We start from the raw sequence: 22,099 nt of genomic DNA, 5'->3' as shown, positions 1-22,099 counted from the left end.
TTTGGCTACAAATTCTGTATTCTTCAGAACTTGTAAATAAAACAAACTGATTTCTGCTATCTGAGATAACAAATGCATGTCTGTGAGAATTAGGATTTAATTATTGCTTTGCATAATTGGACATTGACATAATTTCAACTCTTACAAACCCAAGTCATGATGGGGCAAAAGCATTTTATATTATTGAGATAAATGGTAATTTCTATGGTGGAAGAAACAAATGATATTGTGCAAAAAGTGAATAAGAATCAGTTCATATTTATTCATCTCTAAAATTAAGTTACATTTAATGATGAATACACAGGATGCTAGAAAGAACCCTGAATTCAAAGGATATTGGTTCAAATTTCAACCCTGCCACTTAATATCAATCATTTTCAAGTGTCTACTTTATGCTTGGTCCAGTACTCAGTATTCAGAATTCAAAAAGAAGCAAAAGATAGTGCCCCTGCCCTCAGGTACAGTTTAGTGGGGGATATAACATGCCAGATAAGTAATCTACATGCAGTATAATTAGAATAAAGGCAGTAGCATTAAATGGAAACAGAAAATGCTTCCTGAATAAGACAGGATTTTAGTTAGGACTTGAAGAAAGCAGGCAAGTCAATAGGAAGAGTTGAGGAGAGACAGCAATCCTGCTAGAGGGAATAGACAGAGAAAATGACCAGACCTAAGAAAGACAATCTTATTCATGGAATATGAAAAATGTGTTAAAGCACATGTCAGAGAGTAAGGTGTAAGAAGTTTAAAAAGTTAGAATGGGCTAGGTTATGAATATATTAAATGGCAAACATAATTTTATGTTTATTCATGTAAGTAATAGGGAATCATTGGAATTTATTGAGCTGTAACATTGTTAGACATGAAATTAAAGTAAGTCACTTTTATACCTTGGTGGAAAATAGAATGGAATAGGGAAATACTTGAAGCTGGTTGACCCACCAGCAGCTTATTGGAATAGTCCATATGTAAAGTGATGAGAGCTTGAACTACAGTGGGGTAGCTTATCATAGGAGAGAAGGGGATATTTTTACTATGTGATATTGAATAATTCATTTCTTCCTCCCTCAGGTCTTAAGTTATTTATTTGCATATGATAATTTCTAAGGTACTTTCCTTTTCTGAATATTGTAATGTACTACAAAGTGTATGTATGTAAAATACACAAACATACAAATGTATTGCATCACAATTTTGGCCTCTCTAAAACTGATGTGCTAGACATAATGAACATGAATTAAACATTTAATTAACAACAATTATGCTTGTCTCTTCAAAATATAGAGCCTCTTCCCAGTCACCCATGCCTGAAATTCTGAATTCATCTTTAACTCTTCCCTATTCCGTCATCTCTATACCCAACTGTGAGCAAGTACCATAAATTGCTCTCTAAGATACCTGTCACAGTCATGCCCTTCTCTCAATTCACAAATTTACTTTTCCATTACAGGCACTTTCTATACTTCTCCCTGAGTTGGATGAAATAGACTGTGGACTGTCTCTTTCCTCCTAAGTCCATTCTTCACAAAACTGCCACACAAATCTTCCCAATGTACAAATCTAACAATGTCATTTCCTTGTTCAAGGATCCCTTTAGGACCTTGTTTTTCATAAGATAGAAATAATTGCTGATATTTGATAGTGCTTTGGGGCATAAAAATGATTTACAACTATTATTTGAGCCTCACAATATCCTGGTGAGTGAGATAGCATGGTATTATTCCCTTTTTTCAGATGAGAAAGCAGACTAAAGGAGACTAAATTGTCAAAAAGCATTTATCATGTACCTATCATGTGTCTGGCATTATACAAGCAGTAGTATTTCAATGAGAGAAAAAACAAACAAACAAACAAAAACAGTGCATGTATTTAAGAGGTACATATTCTAATGGGGGAGAAAGCATGCAATAAACTATATTCCAAGAATATATATACAAAACAAACTGAAGATCATCTTGGAGAATAGGCACTAACATTAAGAAACCTTAGTAAAGACTTCTCAACAAAAGTTAAAACATAGTAAACAATATTTGTTCATTGTTGTTTAAAAGCATGTTGGTGGCCAGTTTGCTTTGCATTGTTCTTGGTTAACCTTATATTGTAACTATATACAGCATTCCCTTAGCACTTGTCAATTAGTATTCCAGGACTAAGCCAGTTTTAGCAATATGAGGAGACCTATAATTTCTGATAGACAGGAGGTTGTGCCTAAACCTATGAGCTTGGATGATAGAAAATCTTTTCTTACCCATTACTCTAGAGTTGATAAAAATGGGTCTTCACTGCAGATTAGTGGAATTAGTGGCCCACATGGTGAGTGGAATTTAATTGCTCCCAGCTGCTCTGGGAATTTTACTAACTCTATGGCTCTCTGTCCACAGACTCTCAACTGAGTAAAAGTGATAAATGTGTTATTTTTCCTCTGCTCAGTGGCTAGTTTCAGTGTCTGTTATTCTCTTCCATGTTTAAAGAGATTTGAGGAATGGCTGATTTTAAAATCAATGGATCATCCACAATAAAAGGGTCCATCAACACAAGACTGACTCCTACCCTGCTAAAGTACTTACTTGGAAGGAAGGGGCTCTCTTCTCACTGGAATTTTCAAGCAGTATTAAAAGACCACTAGTCAGAATTGTTGAGAATGATTCTTGTTTAGTTTCTCATTGGGATAAATGGACTCTGAGATTCCACCACAAGCTTGCTGGACTTTTGTGTCTTCTTTATACTTTCTTAGGCCTATTTAAACAACTTCTTAGGTATATACATGATTATTAATTTAACATAAAATTAGAATTCATTACTTTACATAAGTAGCCATTTACATGAAATTAGATATTATCACCTGTTTTCTTATCCTAATCTTGGATATTTTTTTCATTTATGTAGGATTTTCACTGGTTGCATAAAACCTGAATTATTTTTTACATTAGTCCCTCAATGGAATTTCATTATATTCTCCTCAAGCTATCTCCACCAACCCTGGTCTTCACTGTTCTATTTTCTGTATATCACTTTTATATAGAAGAGGAACCATTTAATTGATTGTTTTTTCAGGAAAAAGTATTCATGAAAAAAAAAAAAAAACTCTTCAAAATTTTCCACCCATGTTGAAACATAGACTTCTGTGTGACTTAATGACAATTTACTGACACAATTATCAATATCTTCTTATTTAATATGAAACACAAAATCCTATTAATAATGGGAACTTTCAATATACTCAGAGACATGACTTTTTATTTCTAATTCAGAAAGTCCTTGAGCTTAGTTCATTTTTCTTAAAAGATACAATAAATTAAATCTAATTGTCCCTCAAAAAACTAATAATATAATTGAATGGTATTCCAGATGTCCACAATTAATAGAAATGTTGACAATCCAATTTATAAATCTCTAATAGTTTTTACTTATACATAACATCACGATATGATGATTTAGTATTAAATATGGATTTTGTGATCACTTATATAAAACTTTTTATATTGGGAATATATCATAGAATGAATGAGTGTTTATTCCACTGAACCATGCTAGAGAAGGATAAGCAATAAATAATGCACTGGACTAGTTTCACCAAGTGATTGATATGAGCTCTCATGGCAAAAATCATAAGGATGAATTCTAGAAACAGAAGAGAAAGTCTTATTCTACTGCCCTGGATTTTTAAAGGAACAAAGGCATGTACAAATCTTTTATTTTTAAAGTTACATGGAGATGATTCAGGTCAGTTCCAAAGATCTTATGATGATGAGAGTCATCTACACCCAGAGAGAGGTCTGTACAAATTGAATGTGAATCACAATATGGCATTTTGACTTCTTTTGTTGTTGTTTGATTGCATTTTATTTTCTTTCTCACTTTGTTCCTTTTTGATCTGATTTTTCTTATGTAATAAGATAATTATATAAAAAGCTTTAATAATATTTTTTACAAATTAAAAAAGTTACATATTCAAAGATTATTGTGTAAATATGTATACATATTTCCAGAGAAAAAGGAAGACAAAAAAATTTGGAGCACAAGGTTTTGAAAAGGATGTTGAAAATAACCTATGCATATCTTTTGAAAATAAACAGCTTTAATAAAAAAAAAGAAAAACTGAAATTCAAAATTTATAAAAACAAATGTTGAAAACTATCTTTACATGTAATTTGAAAAAATAAAATACTTTTAAGTGCAAAAAAGTCACTTAATTTATCCATTTCAATTTCTTTGTTTTTAATAAGCTTATTTTTATTTTCAATTTTTTTTCAAATTTTATTTTCAAAAGATATACATGGATAATTTTTCAACATGGAACCTTATCAAATCTTGCGTTCCAAATTTTCCCCTCCTTCTCTTTATCCCTCCTCTAGATGGGAAGTAATCCAATATATGTTAAACACATCAAAATATATGTTAAATCCAATATATGTATACATATTTATACAATAATCTTGCTATACGAGAAAAATCAGATCAAAAAGAGGAAAATGAGAAAGAAAGCAAAATTCAAGCAAACAACAACAAAAAGAGTGAAAATACTATGTTGTGATCCACACTCAGTTCCCACAATGCTCTTTTTAGGTGTAGATACCTCTCTACATCACAAGATCATTGGAACTGGCCTCAATTATTTCATTGTTGTAACAAGCCACATCCATCAGATCCTCATATATGCTATCATATATATATCCCCTTATTCTTCTCATTTCACTTAGTATCAATTCATATAAGTCTCTCCAGGCCTCTCTAAAATCATCCTGCTGATCATTTCTTATAAAACAATAATATTCCATAATATTCGTATACCATAAATTATTCAGCCATTCTCCAACTAATGGACATCCATTCAGTTTCCAGTTTTTTGCCACTACAAAAAGGGCTGTCACTCAGTTTTGCACATATGGATCCCTTTCCCTCCTATAAGATCTCTTTAGGATATAAGCCTAGAAACTGCTGAAACAAATGGTATAGACAGTGTGATAACTTTTTGAGCATAGTTCCAAATTGCACTCCAGAATGATTGGGTCCTTTCACAATTCCACCATCAATGTATACTGTCCCAGTTTTTCCGTATCCCCTCCAACATTCTTCATTGTCTTTTTCTGTCATCTTAGCCAGTCTTAGAGGTGTGTAGTGGTATCTCAGAGATGTCTTAATTTACATTTCTTTGATCAGCAGTGATTTATAGGTTTAAATTTCTTAAAATAATAAGCAACTTGGAAAAGACACAGATGGTGAAGACTGGAGCAAATGACATCAGAGGTTCCTTTATCTTTAGATATATGAGACTATGATCCATGGTTATAAATACCAGAGATCTGATCAAAATTGAAAATCCACATATATTTCCTTAATATTCAACATCAATGCACTGGAAAAAAGATAGAGAATTGATGATTTTCTTCCAAATGATTGGTTCTATGTATATACATTATCCCGATCTATATTGTTTCATTGCAACCTAGAACAGCTAACATTTATTTTACACAGTGGTAATCAGAGATCTGAATAACAAGAAATGATATACATTCTTTTGGACTTTTACTTGGTATTATTCATGAAATTCATCCTTACTGTTGGAGAGCAGGTCATTTTTCCTAATGCAAAAACAAATGAAGATCTATTATTTTATTCTAATACCTTGTAAATGTGTGACCAGTTTGAATCAGTCTCAGTTAAAAATCAGGAACAGGTGGTTTATTAGGAATGTTAAAAAACCCAAACACTTTTCTATGAAGCAAATTCTTTCTACTCACATAATCAATACACTTATCTCCACATGCCTAGACTATTTATAGTTTTCCATTCAGTCTCCCAGTCTCAACTCTCTCATCTACTTATTCTTTATTCAGTTATCAAAGTCATTTTTTCAAAAAGCACAGGTTTGACATACCACTCTCTTCGTGTAACTCCAGTGGCTTCCTATTTCCTGTAAGATCTAATATAAAATACTTTGTAATTTAAATGCTTCACAGTCTGGTCCCTACCTTTATATCCAGGTTACTTATACTTTACTCCTTTCATGAACTTTATGATGTAACAATAGTGGATTTCTTGCTATCATTTTTATATTGTATATCTTCTCTCAAGGTTATGTCTTTTCAATAACTGCCTTCTTCCCCATGTTTAGAATGCCTCTCTGTTCACATCTACATCCCAGTTTCTCTGCCTTCCTTTAAGATTCAGTTCAAGTAGGAAAGCAAGATGAAGTAGAGAAGGCATGCCTTTATCTGAGCTCTCTCTGATGTCCCTCAATTTAGTAACAAATCAAGCCTCTGAACTGATTTTTGAGTAACATAACCCGCAAATATTTGGAGTGTAACAAATTTTTCCCGCAGAAGATAATTTGGAAGAATTTCAGAAAAATTCTGTTTCAACTGGTCATGGAAGCAAGGTGGGCCAAGAACAGATGGCTGGGCACAAGTTGCCAAGTGCAGGCTGTGCAGAGATCCAGGTCAGTGTTGCCTGCTTTCCGGGGAATCTGCCAGGTAGAATCTACAGTAATGTTGTCTACGCTGTCCTGTTGCAAGCCAGGAGATCAACAGATTAGCTATAAGACATCCAGAGCAAATACAAAAGGCAAGTAGTGAGTTCCTAAACCCCAGAATATCATGGGACAGCATGACCATGCCCAACCAGCACCAGACATTAGTCAGCACTAACCCAGCACAGTCATGGTAACCTGTAGAGGAAGCTTGGACAATCTCCCCTTTGCCCTAAAAGCAGACCGCAATCTTTTTAAAAAATGAGCAGGAAAGCAAAGATAGTTTTTTTATGGGGAAAGAAAAAAGCAGATTTCAAATTCTGAGGACACTAAAAGCAGACCATTTCCAGATGAAGTCACAAAGGGTGATATAAATTGGATCCCAACTCACAAGGCTCTCTTGGAATTCGAAAAGGATCTTAAAAGAGAGATAGAACAAAAATGGGGAAAGGAAATGAGAACTTTGCAAGAGGATTTAGAAAAGGAAATACAGAACTTATCTGAAGAAAATTCCTTAGAAAACATTTGACAAAATGAAAAAAAAAACAATTCTTCAAAACAGAATTTGTTACATAGGGAGGGGGATCCATAGAATGAAACAACTCATTTAAAAATCCAATTGTCCACATTCAAAAAAAAAAAGAAGCTAAAAAAGTTAATTGAAGAAAATAATTCACTAAACATTAGAATTGAACAAATGGAAATAAATGACCCAATAAGATATCAAGAAAATGTAAAACACCTCACTGGAAAAACAAGTGACCTGAAAAAATAGATCTAAGACAGACAATATAAAGATTATTGGATTTAATAATCCAATTATTGCTAATAATTGAAAGCCATGATGAAAAAGGAGCCTAGACATCATCTTTCAGCAAATTATCAAAGAAAACTGCCCTGATGTCCTAGAAACAGAAGGTAAAATAGCGATTGAAAGAATTCATCATTTGCCTTCTGAAAGATACTCCAAAATGAAAACTCCAGGGATTATTGTAGTTAAATTTCAGAATCATCAGACCAGGAAAAATATTGCAAGCAACTGGAAAGAAAGTCAGAAATCAAATATCTAGGAGCCACAATTAGAATTAGACAGGACCTAGCAGCTTCCACCTTAAAGAAATGGAGAACCTAGAATCTGATATTCCCAAATGGCAAAAGAATTGGATTGCAGCCAAGAATCAACTATTCAGCAAAATTGAACATTATCTTTCAGTGAAAAAGATGGGCATTCAATGATACTAGTGGATTTCATCTATTTCTGATGAAAAGATGGGAGCTGAAGAAAAAAAATTTAATCTCAAAATACAGAATTCAATAAAAGCATTAAAAAGTAAAAAGGAAAGAACTCTTGAGCACAATATCTCTGTTATGGGTATACATAGAGAGTGAAGGCATAATTTGCTTTTATTGTCATAATATAAAAAAAAAGAAACTAGAAACTAAAGAATTAAGAAGGGGATTATATTGGAAAAAAAAGAAATGGAGGTAAAATGAGGGAAATCACATTGCATCAAGAGGCAAAGAAGACCTATTATAATTGAGGGAAAAAAGGGGGAGGTGATCATTGTGTGTCTTACTTTCATCAGATCTGGCTGAAAAAGAGAATATCAGATATATTTGATTTAATAGAGAAACTTGCCTCACCTTATAGGGAAGTGCCAATGGAAATGGGAAAAGGGAAGGGGTAGGCTAATAGAAGGGAAAATAGATATAGTAGAGAAAAGGTATAAGCAGGCGGTGCGGCTATAAAGAGGGAGAGCTGCTTGAGGCAAGTAATGCTCATAATTAAAATACTGAGGAGGAGGGGAAGGGGAAAAGGAAAGATAAAAATATAATTTGAGGTGATGGGTGATACCAAATTAGTAGTTTTAATGAGAAAGGTGTATGGGGTGAACTCTCCCATAAGGCAGAAGAGGATAGCAAACTGGATTAAAAGTCAGAAGCCTACAATATGTTGTTTACAAAAAAAAAAAAAAAAAAAAAAACATTTAAAGCAGAGTAATATATACAGAGTAAAGGTAAAAGGCTGGAGCAGAATCTATTATGTTTTAAAGTAAAAAAAAACATGGATAATAATTCTGATCTCAGATCAAGCAAAAGCAAAAATAGATCTAATTAAAACAGATAAGGATGGAAACTATATCTTGTTAAAGGGTGCCATAAATAATGAAATAATATCAGTACTAAACATAATATGCACAAGTAGAATAGCATCCAAATTCCTAGAGAAGGTGAAAGCTGCAAGAAGAAATGACAACAAAACTATAGTAATGGGGCATCTTAATCTTGCTCTCTCAGAACTAGATAAATAGAACAACAAAATAAATAAACAAGAAATTAAGAAGGTAAACAATGTTATAAAATTAGGTATGATAGATCTTTGGAGAAAACTGAATGAAGAGAAAGGAGTATACTTTTTTCTCAGCATTTTATTGAACTTGTATAAAAAATTGATCATATTTTAGGTCATAAAGACCTCAAAATCAAATGCTGCAAGACAGAAATGGTAAATGCATTTTTTTCCAGATCACAATGAAATAAAAATTATATGCAATAAAAGGAGGTGATCATAACCCCCCAGACTTCTCAGGAAGGGAGGTGAAAGCACTAAAAAGGAGATGATCATGCCCTCCCTGACTTCTAAGGAAGGGAGATGAAATACACGAAAGGGAAGTGGGGAATCAAGCCAGATATTTTTGGTGGGTTTCTGGGCTGACGGGTCTTACTAGAAACAGGTATGCACAAACCCATCAGCCTGGGAGGTATTACACAAGCACATAGCAATAAAGCATAGGCTAGGAGTGATGACTCTCCCCAAGCCAGTGCAGGCTCAATGTGGTATGATAAACATGAATTGTACATGCAAGTAGTGATATAACAAACAATATGAATCAACATGGTATTGTAAAAGATTTCCAGAAGTCCTAGAAGGAGGGTATGTAAATAACAATCACACATACACTTCTGCAGCCAAGAAATAGTCCAAAATCAATCTATTGTCCATTACTTCACATATTAGGGAATCCAATGATCCCTGCAAGTTTTTCAAGTCCTGCAATATTCTTTTTATGTGTTAGGGAATCCAATGATTCCTGCAGATTTTGAAGTCCTGCAACAGTTTTATCATGTCTCAGAGAATCCAATGATTCCTGAGGGTTTTGAAGTCCAACAATTTTTGATGTCCATGATTCAAACACCATAACTGTCATGCTCTTTCACTGGTGGGCACAGTCAGCAACAGAACCACCCGATGTTTTTTGGATCTTCTACTTCCTTTCAAGGGTCTGCTCCATCTCTCTCCAATGGACAAGGCGAATATGGCTCACTGGCATCCATCTGATTCCTTCTCCATCTGTAGAGATACAAGCAAATCCTTTCCCCCAAGCAGTTAACCTATCTGATCCCTTCCATTCACCACTTTCTGAATGTACATGGGGCAGAAAATAAGAAGAATTACAAGAAGAACCAGAGCTGTCTGTGAGAAGGATCCTTCCAGAGTTAGGGAAGAAGAGCCCCGTAAGACATTTTTAGTCGGGGTAATTAAATGGTCCAATACATTAAAGGGCCAAGCTAGGAGACTGATGAGAAACTTAAATGCCTGTTCTAACTACAATCTTCTTCTCCAGTGGAAAGGTTGCCTTGATCAACACTGGCTACAACCATTCAGAAATGATAGTGCTGCTTGCATTCCTCAGTGTGTGGACCATGCTGTGGAGGGGAAAGGAGGGGATAACAGCAAAAAACAGGGAATTGTTAAGAGACAGGTCAATTCTCTAAGAACCTCCACAGCTGTGGATCATAACATCGGAAGGGATTGCAGGGAAGCCTTTGCTGACACAGGTGTTGCAGACTTGGAATGAGATAAATTGGAGGCAGATGGAAGAGGAGAGGGGTCAGACAATGCAATGACCTCTCAGTCAGAGACATCAGAGAACAGCAACTGCCTCTCAATCTTCTTGTATCATCCTCTCACAAGAGGAGATCCATTCTGGGTTTGATCTCCAAGCAGCCAAGGTCAGGTGGCTCCTGTGTATTTCAGCAGTTCTCCCATGTATTCCAATATTTTGTCTTAACTTTTCCTCACAAATTACTATATAAGTAAGAAGTTGAAACATATTGATGATAATTATGAAAAATTTGGAGAACATCATAATTTCTATTTTATAAAATCATAGTACTGGGGGAGGGGAGGGCTGTGAATCTTTATTCCCTAGCATGATACTTTCTTTGTAAATAGTAGATGTTTAGTAATTGCTTATTGGGTTGAATTGTGTCATATATATATATATATATATATGTATATAAACCTGGAAAAATACTAATAGCAATATATTGCTATTAGTATTTTTCCAGATTTTCAAGGAATTGATCATTCATGTTTTCTCCCTAGAAATCATTTAAGGAACAAAATTTACTAAAAAATAAACCTAAAATTATAGAATCCCCAGATCAGCTTGTCATTATTATCAAAGTTTTCAAAGAGAGGTCTTTTCACTTTTAAACACTTGTAAAATAAGCATTTCCTTCCTCTCAGCAAAGGGAGCCTTGGTGGCTTATACACCAGTGGTAAGAACTGCAAACTGATTATATACATACATTTGAATTGTTTTTTTTGTTGCCACTACACAGGGGCTATCTTCATCCTTTGAACTTGCTTTTATTTTGGACTCTTTATTACTTTGGTTCTTTTGTAGACTAAAAACGTAGAGAAATAACTAATTTTTCGTAAGTAAAGATGAATAACTTGAATGAATGACTACCTCTTGAAATTGTAAAGCAGGAATACAATTTTTGTGTGATTGATACCTTTGTCAGTTTGGTGAAATTTATGGCCCTCTCGGAATAATAATTACAAGTATATAAACTACATAACCTTATAAAGAAATCCATTATATTGAAATTAATTTTTATTATTATTTGCATAATATGCATATACATATGTGTATATTCAGGAATCCACATGTTCTCAACATGTATTTTAGGTGGCTTGGATGAAAGGGGTTTCATATGTAAATACATTGTTTAATGCAACCTTCAAGAAATCTGTTGCTATAGTATGACTCTTTTCATGAAATCTGAATTTTTTTTGGGGGGGGTTTAAATAACAAAGGCATCAAGATCCATTAATATTCATATACTTATATATATATATATATATATTTTTTTTTTTTTGCTGTGGCAATTGAGTTTAAGTGACTTGCCCAGGGTCACACAGCTATGAAGTGCTAACGGTCTGAGGGCGGATTTAAACACAGGTCCTTGACCTCAAGACTGGTGCTCTGTCTACTGCATCACCTAGCTGCCCCTTATTCATATACTTTTAAAAAAATTTATATGGAATATAATTTGCAGTTATTAGAAAACTGCCATGTAAACTTTATTATGCTTGATGCACCAATTCCTGTATAATTAATTCTCATACATTGTTTGTGTTTTTATATAGGCAACTATGGAGAAAGTGGAATGGAAGCATTTAAAGACATGTCTGCCAAAGAAGGGATCTGTATTGCTCATTCCTATAAAATCTATAGTAATGCTGGAGAACAGAGTTTTGACAAGCTCCTGAAGAAGCTTATCAGTCACCTGCCCAAAGCAAGAGTAGTGGCATGCTTTTGTGAGGGAATGACAGTAAGAGGATTGCTGATGGCTATGAGACGCCAAGGACTAGTTGGAGAATTTTTACTTCTAGGAAGGTGAGTAGAAAAGAGAATCACCTTTTATATTCTTCCTCTTGACAGAAATATTCTGAGAAATGTTCATATTTATTTATCATATTTCTGCCTTCTGAATGGTTGCCCTAATTCTTTAGTAGCAGAATATTTTCATTGAAGCGAAATTTTTAAGATCTTGAATACACAGGAAACATTTGTAGATTGCATTTATAACTTTTTTAAATTTTATTATTCACTTTATCAGGATTACTATGAGTTATTATATATGTATTAATCCTACAAGTATGACTACCATATTTAAAAAAAATAACACAAATTCTATATTGAAGTTAAGGTTATTAAATAATTCCTTTAGAACAGGAACATCTAAGGAAGCTGCCACTTCTTATAGAACCTTCTTCTAGAATTACTTTTAGGACCAGATTAAGAAATCACAAAGGAATAAGATCTCACATTACTTCTACCACATACTATCCATTTAACAATTTACTTCATTTTTCTATGTGCCATTTTCATGATCTGTAGCATGTGGTGATAATATATGATATGTAACATATGAAGATAGGATTCTGTTTATCATTTAAGATTCACAAAGTACTTTGCATTTATCAGCTCATTAGATTTTCATGACAATCCTGAGAGGCAGACAGCAAAATTTCCTTATATTTTTGCAGCTGGAAAAGGGCACAGATGAGATAAAAATTAAGATTTTCACAATTCAATGTTTCTTTTTTCTTTACAACATTCTACCTCTCAGGAGATAAAATTTGGACTCAGGAACTAAACTTTGGTCTTCATTCCCAGAAAAAAAAAAAAAGATCCTGGAGCAAAAGGATCTGGATTCAAATTCTGACTCTGCCACTTAATACCTATATGATTTTGGACGAAGTTGTTATACTTCTCTGAATTAATTTTCCTCATTTGTAAAATAAGGGATTAGGCTAAAGATTTTTTGGCTTAGATCTTTTATTTATTTTTATTTTTTAAAATAATAATAGCTTTTTATTTTTCAATATGTATACAAAGATACTTTTCAACATTAAACCTTGCAAAACCTTTTATTCCTTATTTTCTTCCAACCCTTCCTTAAGTAATTCAATATAAGTTAAACATGTGCAATTTTTCTAAATTTATTTCCAAATTTATCATGTTGTTTAAGGGGGAAAAACAGATCAAATAGGGAAAAAATCATAAGAAAGGAAAAAAAAAACAAGCAAGCAAATAACAACAATAGTAGATGAAAATACTATGTTGTTATGTACATTAATTTTCCATAATCTTGTCTCTGGATGTGAGGTGAATGATTTTTTTGGGGCCTTTCAAGTTCTCAATCTGTGCTCCAAAAGCCATATGATCTATCAAATTAAGTGGATTTTAATTAGTTGCTTATGTTTCCAAAAGTTATATCAGGCCTTGAGGAAGGTGACTGAGTATGGTTAATCATATTCAATATACTTTTTCAAAACCCTGAATGTGATTTCCAAGAAGAGTCAAAGCTATTTTCTTATTAACAGCAGCATTGCTAGAATTGTGCATTGTTACACAGGGATACTTCTAGAGCCAATAAACATTTGTATACAAGTCTGGAGTGTTGAAAAGAGTACTTGATTTAGAATCAGAATGCTTGGATTTGTTTCATGGCTCTAACATTTACTATCCATGTGATCATAATGGAATCCTTCTCCTCCCCTAAAAATCAGTTTCCTTATCTGTAAAATGAAGAAGGTGGGGTAGTTTCTTCTTCAGCTCTTCACTACAGCCAATGTTCTGTAATGATATTCTTGAATAATGTCATTTCTTTATGCACAGCTTTTGTAAAAAATGCTTTATGAAGGTATGGTAGGAGCGTCTTTTGAACAGATGAGAATAAATGTATAATGATGTATATATATAATATAAATGCATGCATACAAACAATACATTTATATGGTCTATATATACATATATTATGTATGTATTTATGCATTTAAGAAGCTTTTTTAATTATATGGATATATCTACTGCATTGTGTGGTAATGCATTTTTCATCACCAGAAAGTGTCAAGAAGAGACTTCAGGTAATGTTGTAGAGAAAATAAAAGGTTTAAGAAGATGGCTTTTAAAATTCATTTTATTTTAAAAAAGAATAAAAGAAAAAAAACAGAAAAGGAAAACAAAACAAAACAGAACCGAAAAATGTTATATACTCAGTAGATAACAAGATGTTTTGAAGATATTTTCCCTTTTAAGAATCTCTGAATATATAAGATAGCTATTTAGATTTGATGCTAAAATGAGGGAAGAGGAAGATTTCATATACACATATGTTTATGTGTATACATGTATACATATGTGTATGTATATACATAAACATATATAATATGTATTGTATGTAGGCACATGTGTGTTGGGGTTAACAATGTAAGAAATGAATTCTTTGTTGGGGACTGTGTTCAGAATTCTTTGAATTTTCCCTGCAAAATAAAAAAATAAAGATTTAAAAAAAGGTATTTCAAAATATTTCATAACAACTCAGTTTTGACTTTCCTGGTTCTACTCATACCAACTTATTTTTGATGTTTAATTATTAATTAATTCAACTTCTTATTCCATAACCACTTTTAAGAAAATAGGTCCACTCTCCAGAACATGGGAAGGAATTGATGATACAAAATTAATAAACTTGGAAAACTTATAATTTTCTACTGCTCATATAGAAGAGCTATATCTAGACTTATCTCTAAAGAGGAGGGGCTATTTCAGTAGGATTTTAGGGAAAAAAATAGAAAGATCAAACTTAAACAAGTGTTTTTAAGTGTCGTTGCACTTTTACCCACAGTATAAGATTTTGGTTAAATGAATGGTCATGGTTGTCTCTTGGAGGAAAAAAAAAAACTTTGCATATGAGAATATAACTACTTACTCAAGTGAATAAATACAACTATAGTTTTTCCAACTCTGATAATAGTTTAAAAATAATTCATGAATATTTTGGATATTAAAAAAGCTTTATTGATATGCTAAAATAGTTTGTGACTTCTTTTGATTATTATCATTATTCATATTTTTTTCTTTTTAAAGTGACTTTTTTTCCTTCACTGCTATGATTTTTAAAGAATTTGTTCATTTTTTTATATAACATATTTCATATCATTAAGCCAGACTATTTTTTCAGGACATATTGCTATCACTGAAAGCAATGGAAGAATTATTTTATCATTATTTATTTATAGTCAGTCATTAATTATATACTTATAATTCTTATAGTTAATAATAAATATATATTTATTTGTAGTTAATAATTTAGAAATTTTGCCACTTTTTATATTGAAGTATGTCTGTTGATGGTTAAATGTTTTGGTCATGATGATAATTCCCTTTTGCTCATACAATACTGAATATATGCCTAAAAATACAAATGGTTCATGATTCATTAGGATCTAAGTAAAGAGTGTACCTGTAGTTTTATTCATGAAAAATTATATCTTATTTTTTTGGTGATCAGAATGTTTTGAGTTTACTTAACCATGAAAATACCCAATGCTTTCTTTGTATATTAATATGCACCTTACTCAGAGATCAAAGTATTGGTAGCTCAAATATCATCTCTTATATATAAAATTAAGGCATGTACTTCATTGAATTGTGAGAATAAAATGATATAATGTTTGTGAAATCCTTTACAAACTTTAAAGCAGGATAGGAATGTGATTAAGGGTAAAGATGGTGGTAGTTGTTATTTAATGGAGGAATGGAGCCACTCTGAATATTATCCCTCTGCACATAATTATAGTCAAATTAAGCCAGCATTTGAGAAGTGGTGAGGACATGATAACAGCAGTAGCTATAAGTTCCTACTAATATCTGGAATAATAAAAGTATAGAATGCGGGGGGGTGGGGGGGAACATGAAAGCACATCAATTTTCTCTAGAATCAAAGACTTTCACATATGTTGCTAGCTTCTGCCAGCATTACTTAATGATATATCAATTAGGATGTATAATTCAGTAATTGTTGTTCATGATCTTACAAAATCACATATTTGACCTTGAGGAATGATTTCATATGAAATTCATTTTGACAGATGAGTAAATACAAGGGTAATAATTGAATCGTCCAGTGCCACAGAGATATCTAGTAAAAGATTCAGAACTAGTACCTGGGCTTCTCCACTTCTTTTTCAAAACACTTTCCTTATACTACATATGTGGAGTTATGTAGGGAAAAAAAGGTTAAATTATATTCATTATAATTTTCAAAAACCAAGCTACCATACATCACTTTGGAAGATCCCTTTACTTGGAATACCTGTTCATACTGCATTTGTACATGCTTCTGATAATAAGGATTGAATGAGGATGCTGGATTTTATTTTCATATATTATGTCTTAAGCAAGGTCCCTTACCACTCTGACAATCTATGTATCTATGTGATAGTTAGAGTTTTATTTTGAATTATTAGGTGATATCCTATTGTGCTTTAGATCTCACACTTATGAAGCCTTTCTGTTTCATAGAATGTCCAATTTAGATGATTTCTCTCTTATATCTATTTTTCTCTGTGTTTTTCTGTGATTCTCTCTGTTGTTCTTTCATTTCTCTGTGATTCTGTCCTGTCTCTCCGTCTGACTTTGTCTGTCTTTGTCTCTTTCTATGTGTCTCTCTTCCTCTCTGTCCATTTCTGTCTCTGTCTCCCTGTCTCTGTCTCTTGTCTTTCTATCTGCTGTCTCCTTTTGTTTTTCTCTCTGCTGTCTCTATTTCTCTTCTTTTCTTTTTATGTATCTATTTCTTTAAAACATGTTAGAATTACTAACTAACATAATCATTACAAAATCTTGAAACATTTTTCCTTTAGTTTGACAAATGCATAAATACCCTCTGGGACTACTTCATTCTCTTGTACAACTCCACTTTCCTCTTACTAGTTTATGAGTGTAATTTTTTTTCAGCAAAATGATGCCAAAGGGATAATCAAACATTCTTTGCATTCATCAGCATGTCTTTCAAAATAATGAACTAAATTGGATTCCTTACTTCACTTTTTGGAGTGGATTTTTCCAAAAATCACTTTTTTTAAAAATCCAGGACAAGAGATACTGCCAATCGCTGCCACTGTGTAAGTATGGATTGTGTATGTGTTTGTATTTATGTATGAGCACGCATGTATGTATGTGTTTATCGATAAGAGAGCTAGTGTCAATTTAGATTTTCAGCAGAGATAGTTGTTGACACAGAATTAGAAAAGATAGACTTAAGAGGAAGGTCCTTTTTGCTACACAGAATCCCCTTTTATATTTTAATAATAAAATGGATTGAAATCTCCCATATTCTGTAACCAGCTAAGATAAAAAAACATTCAATTTCCAGTCTATGATTCATTTTGCTAATATGGGAATGCTAATAATCACGAGTATAGAGAAGACAACAGGATCTGAAAGTTCCCTTGTCAGGAATGCTCCGGAGGAAATTCTGTCTCTCAAGGAGGTCAGTCATTGCATCAACAAACATTTATTAAGCACTTACTCTGAGCAGATGACATCTAAGATCACTGCATTCCTTGTCACAAGGTTCTTTGCTATTTTTTGATTGAAAATCAGCATAGATTTAGAGCTAAAAGGGACCTTAGAAAGAGACTTAATCCGATCTTCCAAATTACAGGTGAAATTACAAAAGACCTCAATGGTTAGACAATGTGCTCAAGGTCACATAGGTAGTAAGTGGCCTAACAAGAGTTTAGTTTTCTTGATAATACACCATCCAGCCATTCATTAGAATGCAATCTCATCGCTATTTAGGGATTTTTCTTTTCTTTTTTATTTTTTGGTGTCAAACTCAGTACTTTCGCATATAGCAACTGGCTACTTAAATACTTATTGAATTTAAGGTGCTACAACATGCAGTGGAGTTTGGGGGCAAACATAAAAGTAACTGATTTAACATGATATATTGCTAATACTTAATTCAACTCATTTTAAGTAGTAGGAGGACAACTATGGGTTTATTTTTAGTCTTTTCTTCAGTTTTTCTAACAACTCTGTATCTTACTTCAGTTACTAATTGACTCCTCTCAAATCAGTGTCTCCTTATATGAAGCATATTGCATTGTCTTTGGTAGCATTTCATTTTTTCCCAAAAATCTGCTTTTCTCTTTCCCCATAAAAACTATGTATGGCCAGAGTTCCTTTTGATTTCTGCTCATTTTTTAAAAGGTTGAGGTCTACTTTTATGGCAAATGGGAGATGGTCCAAAATCTTTTGAAAATGAATTTTAAATGTGTTTCATTCAGGTGTGATTAGGGATAAATTCTTTGAGTAGATTGCCCAAGACCAGAACTATCATTAAGCAAATGATATAATTGAACTTAAGGTGGATTTAGTACTTAATATAGTTCTACAAGATTAACACCTATTCTACAAGATTCACACCTATGATAATGTAATTTATTATAATACAGAAGTACAGAATTATTATAATACAGAGTACAGAAGCTGGAACAAACTCAGCCAGATTCATTCATTCCATCTCACACCACCTTGGTGTCAGGCCTCTCCTCCTTCATTTTTCTACTGAGATCAAGGCCTGTCTGAGCCAGAGACAGACTCAGAAGGACTTGGAAAAAGACTCAGGAGGGCTCAGAGACAGACTGGGAAGGTGACTGGCACAGACTGGTAGAAGACAGAAGGCTGGAGGCTGGAGCACAACCCCTCAGACTGAGACAGACTTCAAGATAGAGACAGTCGTGGTGGTCCTCCTGCCTCCCCCACAGAAACCAAGACACATTCCAGAGGACTTCAGGAAAGCTATCCTGGTCCCCAGGCAAGGAAACAAGACTTTGAGGGAGATAAAGAATTTGGACTTAAACACCTGACTTTACTCTGCTGAAAGGAAGGCTGGTCCAGAGACATCCAAAAAAAAAAAAAAAAAAAAAAAAAAAAAAAAAACCAACCAGAACATGCATTTGCCAATCTATGAGTCATTAGATTATAAGATGCAGAGGTAAAGAACTCTGGCTTATTAAAGCTTGTTAATGTCTTGTCTCTCTTAAAACAGAATGTGACATATTGAAGGGCCATATTTAACTTACTGACTTGAGTTACCGGGGAATCATTTTTAGTTTGTATGCTATAAACCTTTGTATTTATGAAAATGCTAGGCAGCAAAGATACCCTGTTATTCCTACTAAGTAATATTAAGCCTAGAAGAATCCAAATATACATTTAAATTTTCTTTATATAAACAAAGAAAGTGGTAGGAACAAGGAACAAATCCTTAAGCACTTACGATGGGTCTGACACTGTGCTAAGCAATTTAAAATATTTTCTTATTTGATTCACATAACAATCCTTTGATATTATTATTGTTTTTTGTTGTTACTCCCATTTTGTTGAGGAAATATTTGAGGAAAGTGATGAAGGTAAAAGTTAAATAATATGCCCAGAATCAACTACACATAAGTTTCTGAAACTGGATTTTATATCAGGACTTCCTAACTTCAAGATCAGAACCTCATCCATTGTACTCCCTAACTGTTTGAAAGAAGATAAATGGGTAGTCCCTCAGAAAGCATATTTGGCCAAGTATGAGAGTACTGATCTCAGAGTAGAACTGGTTTTTGATCCAATATCACACAATAGCTAACAGACTGGCATTGGGCAGATTGCTCAACCTTTCTGGACTTCAGTTTTCTCATTTGTAAACTGAGGCCAAGAATTATCAATGCTACTTCCCTCATCAGACTTTTTATGAGGTGATCACTTGGTGAAACTAAAAGTGCTATAAAATATGTTACAATTAGTAATTTTATGATACAGATGCTTAGGATGATTTAGGGAATAATGGATGCATATTGCATTGTCTTTGGTAACATTTCATTTTTTCCCAAAAATCTAAGCAATCCAGAAATACAGATAATTACTGTAATTATAGCTGATTATCATCACTACCCCTTCTGACCCTATCATTCAATATTTGGCCTAGTGCTAAATAGAGTCCACTGTAAATATTTCTAGCTTAACTTTGTCTCTGAAAAATAAATGTATCTTTGATGAATAGTTCTAGGTGACTGGCACTGGATCAAGGGCTTCTCACCTCTTCATGGTTATTTTTGGCATTAACTGGTTTGCCTAGGACTCTCAGAGATCTATGCAGGACACAATGAACCAAAGAGCTGGCTGTGAATTCTTACCTTTTATTTGTGAGGTTGGAGTATGTATTCATTAAAGAGGAAGACAATGCTAATGGAATTGAGGTCATCATTTGAAAGCTATATATAGCTATGCTTGGCAATTGAAATAAAGACAAATGACTTTGTTGACATTGGAAAGTTATCAATGAGTAGTGCTTGAGGTGATAACTGGAAATGTCGCTAATATTTTGATTTAAGATCAAACACATCTCACTCCAGAAAAGGCATCTGATGATCTGACATCTAGCCAGTGCCCTTCTGGCATGATCTTCAGCCTTGGAATGATTGAGATCTAGAATACATTTCAGATATTGTCAGACACTCTTGGAAATTTGACAGTGCTTAATTTTGGAAGCAGGATCCACCATTAGCCAAAAACAATTGATATATTTTTCTACATTCTAAGATGTCCAAGTTGTTTGTCATTATTGTGATTCTAAAAGAGGCACTAAGTGCTAATGGTTATTCACCAAGGATACCCTGTGCTCCACACCAAGTTATATTAAGCCTGGAGTAATTCAGAGTGTCTTTATGTATTGGTTTCCAGTAAGCAAAAAGAAATATAATTAATAGCTTATTTTAAGCTTTTTGACATTGTTTTCTGAAATTGATCAAGTAAAAATCCTATTTTCCATGAAAAGAGTTCAAACTCAAGGTCTGATGAATCATCATAGGCAAATTGGGTTAAGAAAAAATGGTAAATATTGGTCAGTGTTCTGGGCACATACTTATATAATGCTTTTGGTTTTAAGTGTTCTTATGATTGTCCTGAGAGTAGACAACAAATTATAAATAGATTTTACAGGATTTTCTTATATAGTTGATATTTTAGAGTAGGCAAATAATTTTTATGGAGAATCCTTTAAAAGTATTTTTTTTTTAATCCAAAAGGATGTTACTGGCATATTGTTAATTAAATTTATCCTTTCTGTTCACTTTCTCTTGGAGCAACAATGGCTGGATTTGAAGTAGAAATTAATAAGAATTATTAAGTGCTACACATCTGGGAATATTAGGGCAAAAATGATACAAGTCTTGCCCTAAACAATGAATATATATTCTACTGGTGAAATGATATATAATAGATAAATAAATGCAAAATATGTACCAAAAATGAAACTTTTAGAGGAACTGATTTATCTAAGGTCACACAGTAAGCATAAAATGTACTGAAATATTGGCCCCATCAATTGAATGGACAGTTACTATGTTTGCTTTATTGTCATTAAAAAGTTGAAATAACTATGTAATCTTTTTTTTTTTTAATAATAGACTTCCTTAAAGTTATTATGCTTCATGTTGAAGGTCAAATGAAAAAAATAAATGGGGGCATCCCCTTTTGTCTCACAGTTTAATTTTGAATAAAGATCTATGAGACAATAGAAAATTAGTGCAAAATTGAAACATCTATATTTTAACCATGTACTTCCTTGTTACCAGGTTACTTTAATAATTTAGTTGGCAGTTTTTCTCTCAATTCATTCATCATCCATTTATTAAATCTGCAAATGTTTATAAAAAGATCTATTATGTTCAATGTAATTATTAGATACTGTTTTAAGGTATAATGAGACAAGTTAGGTATTTTAGAAAGTACAATTAAGTAAAATTGTTTTTTCTCTTGACTTGGCTTACATACCTTTCAAATTTAAAGTGGATAGATAGTTATGTGTTGGTGAGATGAGGGCACTAAATATTGTTTTATTTTGTTATTTTATTTAATTATAATTGAAAAGAAGAATTCCTTGGAACATTAAGCATGTGCTTTCCCCACAAGATTTTGCTTTTGTCTT

General features: G+C 32.9%; 1 protein-coding gene across 4 annotated transcripts in view; it reads left to right on the top strand.

Annotated features, from left to right (window-relative positions):
- GRM5 (glutamate metabotropic receptor 5) overlaps positions 1 to 22,099 on the top strand; it is a 613,509-nt gene that overhangs the window by 204,507 nt on the left and 386,903 nt on the right. For all 4 annotated transcript variants that reach the window (XM_031961904.1, XM_031961902.1, XM_031961903.1 and 1 more), the window contains one exon: positions 11,913 to 12,162. In XM_031961904.1, the coding sequence (XP_031817764.1) occupies positions 11,913 to 12,162 (250 nt within the window). The remainder of the gene's footprint in view (positions 1 to 11,912; positions 12,163 to 22,099) is intronic.

The sequence above is a fragment of the Sarcophilus harrisii genome, chromosome 3, assembly GCF_902635505.1.
Source record: "Sarcophilus harrisii chromosome 3, mSarHar1.11, whole genome shotgun sequence".
Lineage (NCBI taxonomy): Eukaryota > Metazoa > Chordata > Mammalia > Dasyuromorphia > Dasyuridae > Sarcophilus > Sarcophilus harrisii.
This window is presented reverse-complemented; position numbering and strand designations above follow the sequence as displayed.